Source organism: Eumetopias jubatus, unplaced genomic scaffold (assembly GCF_037043125.1).
Source record: "Eumetopias jubatus isolate StellerSeaLion01/CBP00866 unplaced genomic scaffold, mEumJub1_p1.0 scaffold_16, whole genome shotgun sequence".
Taxonomy (NCBI): Eukaryota; Metazoa; Chordata; class Mammalia; order Carnivora; family Otariidae; genus Eumetopias; species Eumetopias jubatus.
In genome coordinates this window covers 48,306,084-48,322,454 of record NW_028274822.1, presented here as the reverse complement: position 1 = coordinate 48,322,454, position 16,371 = coordinate 48,306,084, and the positions used below count along the sequence as shown (strand labels likewise).

The 16,371-nt window shown below is 46.4% G+C and overlaps 1 protein-coding gene across 2 annotated transcripts in view; it reads left to right on the top strand.

Annotated features, from left to right (window-relative positions):
- CABLES1 (Cdk5 and Abl enzyme substrate 1) overlaps positions 1 to 16,371 on the top strand; it is a 110,784-nt gene that overhangs the window by 35,919 nt on the left and 58,494 nt on the right. The window contains exons 1-2 of one of the 2 annotated variants that reach the window (XM_028098324.2): positions 7,639 to 7,707; positions 12,623 to 12,694. Coding sequence is in view for 1 of the 2 variants with exons in the window: in XM_028098323.2 (XP_027954124.1) it covers positions 12,623 to 12,694 (72 nt within the window). In the remaining variant the exon portion in view is untranslated. Of the gene's footprint in view, positions 1 to 7,638; positions 7,708 to 12,622; positions 12,695 to 16,371 lie in introns of those variants that run through there. The other variant, XM_028098323.2, reaches the window with a different exon arrangement.

Here is a 16,371-nt window from a genome sequence, read left to right as displayed (position 1 = left end):
CTTTCACCTAGTGTCATGTTTTCAAGGTTCATCCGTTTTGTAGCATGTGTCCATAGTTTACTCTTTTTATGGACAAATCGTATTGTATCTTGTTCACTCATTCGTGAGTTGTTGGACATTGGGGTTGTTTTCACATCTTGGCTGTTGTGCAAATTTTTACGGAAGTATGCTTTTGTTTCTCTTGGGTTATATCTAGGAATGGAATTGCTAGTCATGTGGGGTAATTCTGTGTTTAACATTTTGAGGTGTAATGTACATGTATATAATATATACATACATAATTTAATACATATGGTATGTATGTACATATATAATATAGTTGTGTATTAATATATAAATATAAATTTAACATGCATAATATATGATATTTACGTATATATAGTTGTATGTAAATGTTCTAAAAACTGCAGTAAAATATAAACCCGATAATGTTCTATAGCAAACCCTATCACATGGGTAACTATGTATGCATTAATTATGCATTAATTAATTTGTGCTGCCAGAATAAGTTGATTTTGTGCAACTAAGCTTCACCTGCCACATCTATTTAATTGAATTGGGTCCTGAGATGTTTAAAAATGGTTGCCATAGGCACCTACTTGTCTGTGTCAGTTGAGATTATCTCTGTACTGTACAACCAAGACCAAAAGAAACAAATTAGATGCTGACATTGATCTTAGACTAGAAATGTCATCCATAATTCCTGGTTTCATACTGTTTGTACATCAAAATAGCTTCTCTGCTCTAATAGTGGTTGAGTTATAAGTACCTTTTATACATCCAATTTATAAAATTTTCAATTATTCTAATCTATTTTACATATTGGGATTTGACATAAAATTAGTTTGAAAAAAACATCCTGCTGCTCAGAAGTTTGAATATCAGTGATCCGATGATCCCCCAAGGCCCCAGCTTTGGTTTTGAAACTCATTCTCAGTATGGCTTTGGCTTCTGTTGGCTTGCCCGAGGGTCTCACGGGAGCAGTGAAGATCCATCCCTGGCCCCACCCCCTCCCGCCCCCCGAGTGGGCCAGCGGTAGCCACAGACTATGCTGTGCTATACTTCAGGATTTATTTAACATTTGTTATGACAAGGTAATGTAGTTATTAAAGGAGTTCCAAAGAAGGAAAGACAGTTATCTGGTCAAGGTACTTGCAGTCTGGTTGGAGATACAAGGTTTAAAAATAAGAATAAAATCGGGGCGCCTGGGTGGCTCAGTTGTTAAGCGTCTGCCTTCAGCTCAGGTCATGGTCCCAGGGTCCTGGGATCGAGCCCTGCATCAAGCTCCTGCTCAGCAGGAAGCCTGCTTCTCCTTCCCACTACCTTCTGTTTGTGTTACCTCTCTCGCTCTATCTCTGTCAAATAAATAAAATCTTAAAAAAAAAAAAGAATAAAATCAATCATTCTACAAGTATCTAGATATGAATATTTCCTAATACAGTAAAGATACCAAACGTAGGAATTCAGAAATAGGGACAGCTTTGCAGAGCAGGTGGCTCTGCATGGTGCCTTAGGAGGAGAGGGTAGGATTTGGATGGATGAAGAGCAAGTAAAGTAGATTCTGAGTTTTCTTTTGAACTAAGATTCGGTCACACTTGGGGGCATTCCTTGCCCCATAAACCCCTTATGAGGCCAGTGATTCTGAAGTCCCCAATCCCCATTCAGCTTCAATAAAGGGAATTAACATTTGGGGCAGGAGAAATAAGGCATTTTTAAAAAGCCTTCCAGAAAGAAATGAGATCACCTGGGCCCCGTGTTAGGAGAGAGGATGCTGTGGTTTGAAGCCGGATGGACAAGGAAGCATCAGTCTTTGTTTCCATAAGCTGCTATTGAGCGTGGGCCAAGGTTAATCTGAAAAACTAGAAAATAAAGATTGATGGAACCCCGTCAATCCTGAATTTGCTATAAATAATTGCATGCTGTTTCTGAGCTGTCAAAATCCATTTCTCCTGAAGGCCCTTTAGAACAGAGAAAGGTCAGGCTGGGAACCAAGGGAGAAACTCAGGGGAGCGATTATGCTGCAAGGGCAGCCTCCTAGAGGTCCCTTTAAATACTGATGTGGAAGTAACCAGCCTTCCTGACTCCCTGCTGGTCCTAATTAAATTAGCTCTCATCTTTCCAGGACTGGGGAGCCAGGGAGAGGGGTGCCCCTCCTGCCAGAGTTGGGCTTTCTCGTGGAGGAGGTGCACCTCAGCCTTTGTGCGGCAAACCCCACACAGCTGAGTGTAGAGAGCCCTCTTTTTGCTTTTGAATGGAAAGTGTGTATGTGGCTTAGAAAGTGTTGAGCCTGCAAAGGCATTCTTGCAAAGCGCCCGTGCTCAGCCCATTGTCAGGGTACGGTCTTTAAGAGAACATCCCGTCCTGAGGACAGAGAAGAGTGTCCAGGATGAAACACGCTTCCTGAAGAGGCTTGAGATGAATGGAGGCCACACATCCATCAGATACAACTCGGTGCTCGTGGGCCTTCACCAGGCTCGGGAACCGGTTGCATTCAGCCTCTTTCTCAGGAAACAACCCCAGCCTACTGCGTCTGCACCCCTGTTCCCCGACAGGAGCCCTGCACGTGTTCGCACACCTCTTTTGTTCTTCTGGTGTCAGAAGGACACACTGCGTGAGGGTGCACTCACACTTAAGTGGCGCCAACCCCAGCCCCACCCATCCATTCTAGCTCCTCCCAGAACCAACCCTGGCCATCTGATAGGGGGCCTGTTTCCTGGCTCCTTTTAGGTTCTTCCCTGACTTTGCTTCCAAGGATTCCTCTGTGCCTGGTACATACCTGGTATTCCATCCTGTTCAGCTCTGGTAGGACAGGTGTATGAGAAATCCGCCCTAGATTTGCCTTTTGACACTCTCACGCTAGTCGGGTTGCTCCTTCTCCTTGCCTCTTCCCAATTGAATTTTGGTTCTCCTTTGAGCTCACTCATGCCATACCTGGTCTCTCCTGGCCTTAAATTCTGAGCCCAAGGTGTTGGATTTCCAATCGCCCTCCCCCACCTGGCCCAGGGAATCCCTTTTGCAGAGAACCACTGGATTTGATTGCTTGAATTCTGATGTCCATCCAGAACATCCATGACTTGGCCCCATACTTCTTGCACTGGTTATGTTAGATTGACAGAGCTCTTTTGTCTCCAGGGTGAAGCTAACCCTTTTATTCTTGAGTGGTTTTCCATTGGTCATCTCTCTTTCCCTCCCTCACCGTGTCCTGGCTTGGTCCTCACTCTTTCCCCTCGATCCCCAGGTTGGTATACAGCATGTTTTGTCACAAGAACAACATCATTTATCGCTCAGCCACACAAAACCCCAAACCTTTCTGAATCCTGATTATGTCCGCTTTTGGTTTTTGCTTTCTGCACGTTTGGTCAATTTAGAACACAACACTGTCACCCAGCCCACAGCCCTGGCTGGCCCCTTTATTTCCTGATACCCTGAGGGTGTCCCAGGAGACTGGGCAAGGGCCTTTGCAGTGACCCGGGGTGCTGTGGGACACTGCTGTCTTCTGACCTCCCCATCTAGTCCCTTTGTCAGAGGAGTTTGAACTTGTTTCCACAGCAAATCTTTGTGGATCTTACCCTGGGGAATGACATGACGGAAAGGGTGTTTTGTAAGGTTAGCAGGGTGGTGGTGGGCAGCGTGGACCCAGGCATCTGAGGAGGGAGTACCTGGCCAGTCCCTAAATCCTGCCAACAAGTCTGTCTCTGAACAGCCCTAAATACTGAGATGACCTCACACCTTGGTTTTCCAGGATTTGGCAAGTCTGATGAGAACTTTGAAATGAAAGTAAACTCAGGCAAGCCAAGTGCCTTTGTATTCTCTGTAAACACTTAAAGTTGCTTTCTTGACCTGCGTATAAAAATGTAGCGGACTCTGCACTGAGCATGGAGCCTGATGTGGGGCTCGATCTCATGTGGGGCTCGATCTCATGACCCTGAGATCATGACCCAAGCCGAAATCAAGAGTTAGACACTTCACCGATGGAGCCACCCAGGTGACCCCCCCCCCCTTTTCTTAAAGATAATCTTCTATTTTCCTTCTTTTTACAAGGAAAATTTCCACGACCCGCTGGGGTGTTTGAATTGTTTCCATCCGTATTCCGGGTATGGAGCTGGCTTTAGATGCATTAGCTGCTGTGGAAGGTTTTTCACAGGCAAGCCTGCTGTGTGTCCTTTGCTCAGAGGCAGAGCAAGGGCTGATTGGTCCAGTAGGGTGTTGGCTGATTGCCCCAGCCTGGGGACCTGGCCCAGCTAGCCTGCCACTGCAGTGATAGATTCCTTGGCTCTCCTCTGGGGTCTCCTCCACAGTCAGACAGGCAGCCGTGGCCAGGTGAGCAATAAGGGCCATCTTCAGTTCCATCACCACTTTTGCTGCTGGACAAGGCTTTAGATCTGTGCAAAGCAGAATTAAGCCTGAATCTATTAAAAACATCTTCATGCTGAAGCTAAGGCCGATTTTGCTTTAAGACTGTGTATGTAGCTTCTATTAAGAGGTGACAGCTGACTTTTCTTTCTTCATCTGTGAACACATATGTATTGGTGCAAAAACAGTTTGCTTCTTCATTGAGCCCAGTCTAATTTGACTTCTGCTAAAGGAGCATCTGGAATCTTGGCTTTAACTTTTGCCAAATCATGAACAAAGTTATCGTAACTTAGTTGCTGAATCTGTGGAGTAAGCTTCTGATGCTGTGGTGTCAACAACTCAGAGCTATGCTAGAGAAATGAAGGAAGTAATGGTGCATATTAGAGGTGCACTTGGCTTTCAGAGAGCCTGGTATTTGAAAACTAGCGTTTTCCCAAAGGTATATCAATGACAGTATGATTCTTGGATGTATGGAGGTTCTGCTCTTTAGGAGGGTTCCTTTAAGTAGTAGGCTCCCATAGTAAATAAGCTTACCAATTACAGACTTCTGCTCTGCTTTCTAGGAACACCTCTTGTGCATGAACTGAACACTATTCTTAGAACAAAAGAATAGGTCTGTGATGTGGAGATATAAGAGACAGGGTAGGATCTCAGGACATTTTACCAAGAGATTTTCTATCTGCTAAAGAGACCAGCCCTGCTAGTTTCTAGGTGAGTGGCCTCCCTGTTTTCTTGCTGGGTCCTGTTTGGGCCCCTTGGAAGCTTTGAGCTCTATAAGTCAGAAAAGGAGACTTAAGAGATGAAGCTCCCTTAGTCTCTTGGTTGAGGTGGGACTTCTTCGTGTCCAGCCCTGACTCCTTGCCTGCAGCTCTGTAGCACCAGCTTTACCTGGGGAAGGGGGTCTGCACCCTGATAGTCCTCGGAGTTCTCGGAGACCCCAGAAAGGTTTCGGACCACTCCCCCACACCTGCAGGTTGATGTTGTGAACCTGCAGGCATCGGGACCAGGCCTCGAGGTGAGGTTGGAACCCACTCCTCCTGGTGGCCCTTGGTCCCCCACCTCTCACCTCTGCTGACGTCCTTCCGTAGCTGGAGAACAGGGTACTCTAGGCGAGAACCCTGGATTCTTTGTTGGCCCCTCCTTCTTCATACCCTGCTCAGGCGCTGTGAGCGTCTCCACAGGGGAGACAGATTGCAGCTTTGTCCGAAGGCAGGGTGCTGTTCCCACTGCCCCTTGCTTTTATAAAGTCAACTCTTTTTTCTTTTCACGGTTTCAGTTACAGACAAATATATATATATTTACATTTCTAGGTAGATGTGGAACTAGGGAAAGGGTCTGAGAGGACATCAGATTCTTACAGGGTTCCCCTGGCTACTGGGTTTGCAGGTCATTTCTCAGTTTCCACTTTATACGTTTCCTGATTTGAATTTTTTTATGGTGAGATGTGTTACTTTTATAGTCATAAAAGCAGTTCAAATTCCACTTGGAAAAATGAATGTGTAATAATAGAAGAAATCCATTTTTTAAAAAAAGATTTTATTTATTTATTTGAGAGAGAATGAGAGACAGAGAATGTGAACACAAGTCCGGGGGAAGGGCAGAGAGAGAGGGAGAAGCAGGCTCCCCACTGAGCAGGAAGCCCAATACAGGGCTCGATCCCAGGACCCCGAGATCATGACCTGAGCCGAAGGCACACGCTTAACCAGGCACCCCCTTAGAAGAAACCCATTTTAAACATCATGTCTTATACCTGTGACTGTCACTCAGCTGTCCCTTCCTTCCTGCCCTTCCGCTAGATGAGGGTCTTCTGCCTCCCTCTACTTCCTGTTGCAGTGCGACATTGGGAAGCTTTCTGAGGATGCTGTTGGAGCTTCTGTTGATCAGACTGGGAACTCATATATTGAGTAGAGAGAGCCCACTGATAACTGTGTATAGGAAAGCACTGAGTGAAAATCAGGTGCTTTTTGGGAAAAGTCCATGAGAACCCCCCTGCCTGATGATGGAGTTCATCATTTTATTCAGCCAGCCTTAATTGAGTATCTACTGTTTGCTAAAATATGCTCTATCCCTAGGCCAAACAAGTGAGGAAAGCATGGCCCCTCACTTGAGTCAGCCCACCGTCTAGTGTGGTTCAGTTTTGTCTGAGGGAGATGGTCAGCGGGTAAAAGACATTGGTAAAAAAGCAAATAAAGTACAAGTATGTGCATGTCTTATGACTATATTAGTTATAGGTTATTTTGTGGTGGTTGTGTTTTTCTTTTTTGAGGTCATAATAACTGAGCAGATTTAAGCCATGACCTCGGCTTGCCCATCACCTGTGTAACTGAGGTATCCATGATGGCCTTACTTCCTTCACACCTGTGAAGGCATAACTGTGCCCTCCAGTGGCCCGTTTTATAGCCAGGAAGGGGGCTCCTTACATGGGGAGAGCTGGAGCCACGGAGGAAATTACCTTTTTGTGAGGATAGCGTTGGTTGGCCCAGATGGTCCAGGTTCCTTCTAGCTCTCAAAGCTTGTGTTTTGCTCCCAGAGATTTTTAACGGGCCCCAGGGGTTCCAATGGGCAGCCAAGGGGAGAGAGCATTGATCCAAACTTACTTCCTTGTTTGACACTGAGGCTAAGGCCAGGGGCCACCTTCCTCATCACTTGCTGGTCCTGTCAGAGTCACATGCTGTCCCCTGCGGGGCCCACTGCCTGACATTGGCTTTTGAGTCAAGCCGCTGCTTCAGGTCACCCCTTAAGGGGATTGCCCTTGACCAGCGGGCCCAGCTGGACCCTCGGATGACCCTGCCTGACCCCCTGATCAGCAGGGACAGCAGCGAGCTCAGAGTCCAGCTCTGGTGAGGCTTGTCTGACAGTTACCCCCCTGCCCATATCAGCTCTCTCTCAGAGGCACTCTGCTTACTGCACTAAGAGACGACCCCTTTCCAGAAGCTCTGATGAAGATGCCCGGGGCAGAGCTCCCACCTTGCGCCTCACTCTCCTCGGGTCCCCAGCATCGCTGCCAACTGGGCTGACAAGAGCTATGGCCAGGAGGCCTTTCGGGATGGCTGGGCAGCTGCCCTACCTCCGTCAGCTTGTGTGGATAGTTACTCATTGTTACTGCGCTGACACTTTCGTGCCTAAAAGACACTTTCCAAATACTGGGCCTGGGTTTTGCCTCGTCTAGTCCATTGTTACCCCAGTCACATGTTTTTCCATGTGATTTTTTCCCCCCTCTCTTCTCCCAGTGACCTTTCCTTAAGTTTTAGCTAAGTGGATTCATTATAACCAGCCCTGAGTCTCAGGAGCACACAGTGACTTGCTCTGCAATGAACCATCAGCCCCGACGATAAGTGGATTAATTTGGTCCAGGTAGGTGTATCCCGATAAGCAGTCTTGTCACGGATTAGCACTTACTTGTCTAGACAGAGTCCAGCTTTCAAAAGATAATGTTCTCAAATGAGTCTGGGGGCTTTAGGGAAGCTGGTGTGTGTAGTCATTGAATGTGAGCCACATTGGCCTCAAAAGTATTCAACGACAGTGTGGAAAGGCCCAAATCGTAACCATCAGACAAGGCAGGGAAGCCTGACGACTCAATTGAAGGACCAGTCATGGCCTCTTCTCATTTGATGATGTTGAAACGTAATGCTTGGGCTCTTACTTAATGTCTGCTTGCTTAATAAGAAGGCTATGTGTTGTCAGTCATTTAAACATGCGAAGACCTCTGCTTGTTAACTGTGCCCAATGATGAGGACTTTGCATGGTAATGGACTTCATTTATGAGGCAGGATTGCAGGGTGAAAAGTGCCTGGTGAAGGTTGGCCCCCTGCCCTGAGCCTTCTCTTCCATTTTGGGCTTTCTGAGGATAGAATGCAAAGGGAGAGGTTGTTACACACCTTGGAAGGATCTAGCAAGTGGCAAGAGGCAGAGATGAGCACCCCTGAGTTAACACCACAGGGCATGCCTTTGCGGCAGTGAACAAAGGCTTATTTTAAGTGGGAAGGTTAGGTACTGCATCTTTGTTTTCATGGCGCCTTTTGACTATAATGTCATTTGCAAACTCTGTATGTCTCTCTCAAAGAATATATACAGTTGTCCCTAAACAACATGGGGGTTAGGAACACTGCCCCCCAGTCCCGTGTGCAGGGGGAAATCTGCGTGTAATTTTTTACTCCCCCACAACTACTAGTAGACTGTTGGCCAGAAGGAAGCCTTACCAATAACAAGTAGCCAATGAACACATATTTTGTATGTTATAGGTATTATATACTCTATTCTTATAATAAAGGAAGCTGAAGAAAAGAAAACCATAAGGAAGGGAAATACACTTGTAGTACTGTTCCGTATTTATCAAAAACATTCACATGTAAGTGGACCTGCGCAGTCAATCCCATGGTGTTCAAGGGTCAAATGGATGTTGCTTGGGTTCCATTCATGAAGAAGGGAAGCACATCCACTGAATTTAAAGGAACAAGTGGGTATTTGGCGTTTGGGTTTTCTTCCCTTTAAGGATACCAGACCTTAAATTCTGTGTGTGTGTGTGTGTGTGTGTGTGTGTGTGAATCTATACCTGTTCAACTCATGAAGAGAATATCAGATGTACTGGCTTTTCTTTTCTTTCCTTTTTTTAAGATTTTTATTTATTGATTTGACAGAGAGAGTGAGAGCGAGCGTGCGCATAAGCAGGGAGAGCAGCAGAGGGAGAAGCAGGTTCCCAGCTGAGCAGGGAGCCTGATATGGGACTCGATCCCAGAACCCTGGGATCATGACCTGAGTTGAAGGCAGACACTCAACTGACTGAGCCACCCAGGCGCCCCAGATGTACTGACTTTTATTTTTTATTTTTAAGATTTTCTAAAAAATTTATTTGATAGAGACACAGCGAGAGAGAGGGAACACAAGCAGGGGGAGTGGGAGAGGGAGAAGCAGGCTTCCCGCTGAGCAGGGAGCCCGATGCGGGGCTCCGTCCCAGGACCCTAGGATCACGACCTGAGCCGAAGGCAGATGCTTAACGACTGAATCACCCAGGCGCCCCTGTACTGGCTTTTAGAAAACAAATCCTTGGCACCTGGCTGGCTCAGTCAGTAGAGCATGTGACTCTTGATCTCAGGATTGTGAGTTCAAGCCCCACCTTGGGCATACAGATTGCTTTTATTTTTTTTTAAGATTATTTATTTATTAGAGAGTGCAGATGAGTGGGGGGGAGGAGGAGAGGGAGAGGGAGAAGCAGACTGAGCTGAGCACTGTGCTGGACGTAGGGCTCGATCCCACCACCCCGAGATCATGACCTGAGCCAAAATCAAGAGTCAGACATGCAACTGACTGAGCCACCCAGGCGCCCCGTAAGATTTTATTTTTAAGTAATCTCTATACCCAGCGTGGGGCTTGAACTCACAACTCTGAGATCAAGAGTTGCATGCTCTACCAGCTGAGCCAGCCAGGTGCCCCTCTAATTTGGTTATTTTCCAAGTAAGCATCTTTCTTTTCTGGTGTAGGAAGAGCTGGATACAGCTTTTTGATAGGGAAATTGTCGGATTACGTGCTTTTGTGAATGGACCTATTTTTCCAGGGTGAACATCCTGGTCTCAGTGTTGGACGAGAGCCTTTGGGGTCCCAGGCTACATGCCAGGGCCTTGTATGTTCACCATGGGATTCACTTGGCATTTGCAGCTGGAGTCCCAGCCACGCTGTTCTTGGAGGGGCGGGGAGGCAGCCCCAAATGCTGGAGGAGGCCTGGGGGAACTAATTTTACAGGTCGCCAGTGCATCAGCAAAGGTGGCACGCAGTTCTTCTTAGAGGATGTAGGTGTCAAAGGAGTGTGTGCCTCAGGTGGGTTCAGGCATAAGCCATTTTGGGGTGACCTTGCTACTGGCTGGGGTTGGAGGAGGGGCCAGAGCTAGGACAGCCAGGCTGATCCCAGTCCATTGAGCCAGGATGAGGGGGTGGTGGGGGAGGTGTCAGGTCAGGGTGCAGCCTCAGTGGGGGGAACTGGAGTGTTGTCAAAAACCCAGTAGCGGGGCACCTGGGTGGCTCAGATGGTTAAGCGTCTGCCTTCGGCTCAGGTCACGATCCCAGGCTCCTGGGATCGAGTCCCGCATCGGGCTCCCTGCTCCGTGGGAGCCTGCTTCTCCCTCTGCTTCTCTCTCTCTCTCTCTCTCTCCCCCCCTCTATCTCTCTCATGAATGAATAAATAAAATCTTAAAAAAAAAAACAACAAAAAACCCAGTAGCTACCCATCATTTTTTGCCCTGTGCCAGGGAATCTGTCTCTGTTTCTTATTCTCCTTTTCCAGTTTCGTAGATGAGGAAATTGAGGCTCAAAGATTAAGGAGTTTTCTAAGACTCCAAAGCCTCTGAACCCCAGGACCGAAATCTGAATTTGTTTGACTCAGCATGCATGGTGCTTGTGGAATTGCGCCTTTCTCTCGTTGGGGACCGTGGGGGCCCCGATCCCTAGGAACAGTGACAGGTGGGAGTGTGACTGACTGGGCATTTGCCCTATCCCAGCCTGGGACTCTGTACATGGAAGGGCTGTGCTTCAACTGATGGCCTGGTCAGGTCAAAGCCACAGCTGCAAGGGGCTGTCACAGGGGTCCTGGTGTAGCCGAGTCCCTGGAGTTATAGAGCTGCGCAGGACAGCCCTACTTACTAATGAATTGGCCACCTACAAAATCACCACCTATAAAATCAGGTCCCACCCCCTTGGGCCCCCGTGTACCCCTCTCAGGTAAGACCCATGTCTCCCCACAACCATTGCCTCAGGTCTGGCTGACTATTAGAAATCTGGGAACATTATGGAAGTGGAAATTCAATGTAAGTTAAGTGCAGAGGGACATTGCAGATCTTGCAAATGATCCAGTGTGTCATGAAGACACTGGAGGTAATGTTATAGAACTCTTGGTACTCCCACATTGACAAATGAAGGTCTGAGAGAATACCAGTTTACCAATGAAGAACAAAGAAGGGGTGTGATGACTCTTTTGGAAAGGAATTGATATCAAGATTAAGAAAGGCACTTAGAAAATTGATGAAGCCCTTGAATCGTTTGCAAAAATGACCTTTCTGATTGTCTTATTAAAAGTAAAACATAAAGCAAAAGGTTCCAGGGTAGTTGGTCAGAAAAAGTACACACAAAACCAAAGAAAGAACACTCATTTCATTTTGTTGTTGTTCTTTAGGACAAATTAGAACATGGTTATAATTGCATGTCTTTAGCCTAATTTTATCAAATGTAATATGAAATAGGCTTATCCTTCGCATTATAGTCCCCTTTTTTCTTTTTTTTTTTTTTAAAGATTTTTATTTATTTATTTGAGAGGGCGAGAATGACAGAGAGAGTGCACATGAGAGGGGGCAGGGTTGGAGAGAGGAGCAGACTCCCCGCTGAGCGGGGAGCCCGATGCGGGACTCGATCCCGGGACTCCAGGATCATGACCTTAGCCGAAGGCAGCCGCTTAACCGACTGAGCCACCCAGGCGCCCTATAGTCCCCTTTTTTCAAGATAAAAACCCAATCGGATTTTTTTCTATCTACTTCCTCAGCCAAACCATTTACTATGAAATGATGGTCTTCGTTCAAATGGATTGATTGTAAAGTTACGAGCCTCTGCACACCACCCTGGTCCCTATAACAGATATTCTCAGTTAACTAGGACCTGTTCTTATTTTAATCTGGCAAAAGAAACTAGATTCAGGAGGTTTTGGCTGGTGGTTTGCAATTCTTTAGCAGCCCTGAAGAGTCCATGTTTTGCCATCATGCCCTGGTGTCTATTCTTACTGGTCTCTGAGAAACTTTCCCAAAGGAGTAATGTCTTCCTCGTTTCTAGTTGCTTTTGAAACCATGGCCATCCAGAGACCATAACTTTTTTATTGCATCCTAATGATTTTGAGATTTTATTTAATACAATTTTAAAATTTATCAGTTAACCTGGTTCAGACCACGGGGTTTTGAATACTTAACAGTATTATCTAATGCTTTAGAAAAACTGCACACAGTTTCCAAGTTAAATAAGAGGCATCTTGTCTTTTTTGAGAAAATTGCAGCATTAAAAGGATCAACATAAAGTGGCACTATTAACCAGGGAGAATGTTCAGAATTCAGCAAGGCAAGATGGGCCTGGCATTCAGGGTGCAGGCTGGGAAAATGGCAGCCTCTTAAAGACAGCTTTTGTCCAGTCTTTTTTTTTTTCTAATAGACTTTATTTTTTAGAACTTTTAGACTTACAGAAATGCGTGATCCATTTTACAATGAGGTTTTTAACTTCTAGATTTTCTTCCCTCTTTCTGCAGACGTCGCCTCATCTCCCAGAGGTCATCCTTGGAGACTCTGGAAGATATTGAGGAGAATGCCCCTCTACGGAGGTAAGTTTTTACTGGTGTATTTATGTGTATGTAAATGGCCTGCAGTACAATATGACAGCCAAAGTCTGATTTTTTTTTTAAGTCCTTGATGTACAGAATTAAATTTTTTAAATGATGGCCTGATCCCCAGACTCATAGTTTGGAAACCCCAAGCCTGAGGACCACTAGAGCAGTATTAAATCTCAATTATGTATTGGCAAAGCCCAGTTTGCACGGTGGATTTGGGTGCTGTTTCCTTTTCAATGTCAAAGCTGCTGCTTGATGAAGACGAGACCATCATTGTCCCAGCTTTCTTAGGTGCAGTGACACAGTGATCACAATCCTGGATTTCATTAGCAGGTGCCTACCACATGACTCCATCACTAGTTGCTGGGGAAACTCAATTAGGATAGCTGTGAGGGCTTCCTTGGGGGCTGAAAGTGATTTCTCCATTGGGATTGGGGAGGTGCTCGCAAGGTGTTTGGGTGACAGCAGTTGGCTGAGCTGTGCCGTGCCTCCGGCAGCTTTCCTTGCTCTCATCCTGTACCTCACCGCCGACCCCCATCTGTGCCTTGGTCTTCCCTGACCCTCCTTGAGTGGAGGAGACCGTATTCGCACAGCACATCTCCTTTAGTCTTCACAGCCGCTCAGCTGGTCTGGTTGCGGGGTGCTCTTCGGGCAGAAGGAACCAAGCCAGGATGGGATGCGGATGCTTCACAGGGCAGGCGCCGTGGCTTCACAGGGCATGCGCCACGGCTTCACAGGGCATGCGCGCGGGTTGCTCCGAGGGAGGCCCGCGGGAGAACGTACGCTCCCATTGGCTCGACCAGCTTCCGGTATCCACGTCTGCACACTTCGTGCTTTGGCCCCTGGCCAGGACTCGGAAGTGTGGGCTCCTCTTTTGAGCTTAAGAGAGTGCTGCTGTGGACGGAGGCTTCTCTCATCGTGGAGCCCGCCCCTTCCCCACCTTGGGCTTTACTCCCAGGTTAGTCCTGTCCACTGACCACCTGGATGAAAGGTGGAGCATAGACAGACAGCGGATCTGATCGAGAGTATTGGGTGACTGAGTCTTGCTGCTGATGTCATTCCAAAGACAAAGTCAGGGCCAGCCAGTCCGATTTCCACTTTTGAAGTCTTTTTGAAAGCTCCTGGTGTTTCGAGAGTCTGTGAGAGGTGTCAATTAAAGCAGTGTGGTAGCTGTGAGTCAAGGAAAACCAGGTAAAAAATGTTACTCTGTCCTCAGGGATTCAGGTAGTTAAAGGGGGGTGGGGAGGAGAAGGGCGAGGAGGAGCTACCTGCTGTGTGTCTGATCACGTGCCGCGTCGTCACCTCTGTACCCTCCTCCCAGAATCCACCCAGCTGATCCTCTGCCCTCTACCCTTCAGTGGCCGGATACTATAAGTGGGCACAGTAGAAAGGGCTTATCTGCCTTAGCTATAACTTACCCACCTCTTACTTACAGAATATTTATACTTAATTTCCAACAAATCTTGTGTAAATATAAAATTTAAAAAACAAGTCTGAAGCCAAGGCAATCTGGGCAATTTGGGAAGGCTTTATTTTACCTAATAGACTTTTTAAAAAAAAGATCTAGTATTTACTTAGGATGAGCACTGGGTGTTGTACAGAATTGTTGAATGACTATATTGTACACTCGAAACTAATGTAATGCTGTGTGGAACTATAATAGAATTAAAAGTAACAACTAACTAAGTTAGAAATGTACTTATTCCTAGGAAATAAAGTTAGCATGGCATAGCAGAAGGGATATTCCTTTGGGAGTCTGGGGGCCTGAATTCTTGGTTTGATTCTTCTACTAACTGGTTACATGGCCTTAGACATTTTATTTAGCTTCTCTGGGGCCTCAGTTTTCCCATCTGTAAAATGGGAGGGCAAATTGACTGCTCTCTGAGGTCCTTTCCAGCTCCCAGTTTTGTGAAATGAATGTACCAGTAATGATACTGAAGTGTTTTGGGAACTGTGGGGGCGGAAGGCTATTAGCCCAGCTCGTTTTTAAACTCAGCACATTGAACAAATGGCTGCAAGGCATCTATTAAAAACCTTTTGCGTAATTAAGTGTATGCTGTAATCAGTGCTAACAAGAAAGAGCTAATCTTTCATTAAATTAGTTTTTAATTTAATTCTATCCTAATTTAATTTTGCATCACTTAAGATGTATGTTTTTAAATGGATACTGAAATTAATTCGTTCTTTGCTTAACCTGCCACAAGCTGAGTGCTCGGTCTTCCAGTTTCCTTGGCAATGGTTGCTAATGCCACAGTTCTCTTTTAAAACATTTCTTAGATTCCCTGGTGGTTTAGTTGAATGCTTTAAAAAATGCAAGACAACAAACAACTTGCTAAAGGAGGGGCTAGATTAGTAGCATATGCCCTTATAATTGGGTGCTGATACATTCTTTTTTAAAGTCTTGGTTTCTCTTGCACATCACAGTTTGCTAGTAAGTTAGTGTCCTGCACCTGCCTAGAACTCCAGGAGTTAAGCATTCATAATGAGAGCCTTTAGACTAAGGAGTTGTCCACCTGCCCGTTGGTGACCTGGTATCCTAGTATTAAGGAGCCAGGACGTTGCTACGAGGTGTCCAGAAAATCCTCAGTTTGGTGGTGGCAAATGTGCCAGCCATCTCCACCTGCCTCTGTTTTCCGGCCTGTCTGGGTTGATGGGTGTTGGCTGCTGCACCATTCAGTGATTATCGGTACCTCCTCCTCCCCCTGTGAGTGCCAACAATCCCCTGTGGCCCTTTTGCTGACTTCCAGTTCTAGCAGAAGGCCGGGGAATATTTGTGCGCAAACCTGAAGGGTAACGGCACGGGAGGCAGAGAGAAACTCAGGTCTTCCCTCCTCTGGGCTGGGATCCGTACCAGCTTTGGGCTGCTGGGGGCAAGAGTACCTACTAACCTGTCACAGTCCAGCTCTTGGGCCACTGTCCTCTGGCTGGCTGGCTTAGGAAGCTCTGCTGTTTGAGGGGAAGCAAGGTAAGGGTGTGAGGACACTTCTGGACACTTGGCCCTAACCAGAAACCAATGGAAGCATAGCCTTATGCTTTCAGAGATTCTCTTCTCTCCAGTGGCTACATGTCTCTAGAACCTTCTGCATTGTTTGTGAGAGACATTTGGGGACCTTGGGTGGCCTGCAGACTCAAACAGTCATTTTGGAGGTAGAACTGAGGCAGTTTGGGGTCCTAGGTCTGCTTCGGGAGAGCTGCCCCAAGAAGGCAGAGTGAGGCTCCATGCCCTTGGACCTCGGCAAGGCTAAATCTGAGTTTGGAAGCTTGCAGTGGGAAGGGGGATTGATGGGTGCTGTCTGTTCAAACCCTGCCTGAAGGCCACGGGAAACATTGACTAAATACAGGTCTTTAAAAGATTCTAAAACCAAGAATTCAGGACCCTTGGTGACAGCTACAATTTTAAGAATATAGGAAGCAAATAATAACAAAATATGCATGCTTTGTAGTTAATGGTCTGTTAATAATCACAACACCAAGATTTGTATACAGATAATTACATGTATATACACATGTATGAATGTGAATGCTTGTATTTGAATGCGTCACTTGACAGTTTATGAATCTCTTGTATATGTCATTACATTTAATCCTCACAACAAGGCCAGGAGGGATCTGAACTATTACTAGTGATAGGTCAGGATGGCAGAGTTGGTGAGTTTGGGGCTAGAGGCAGG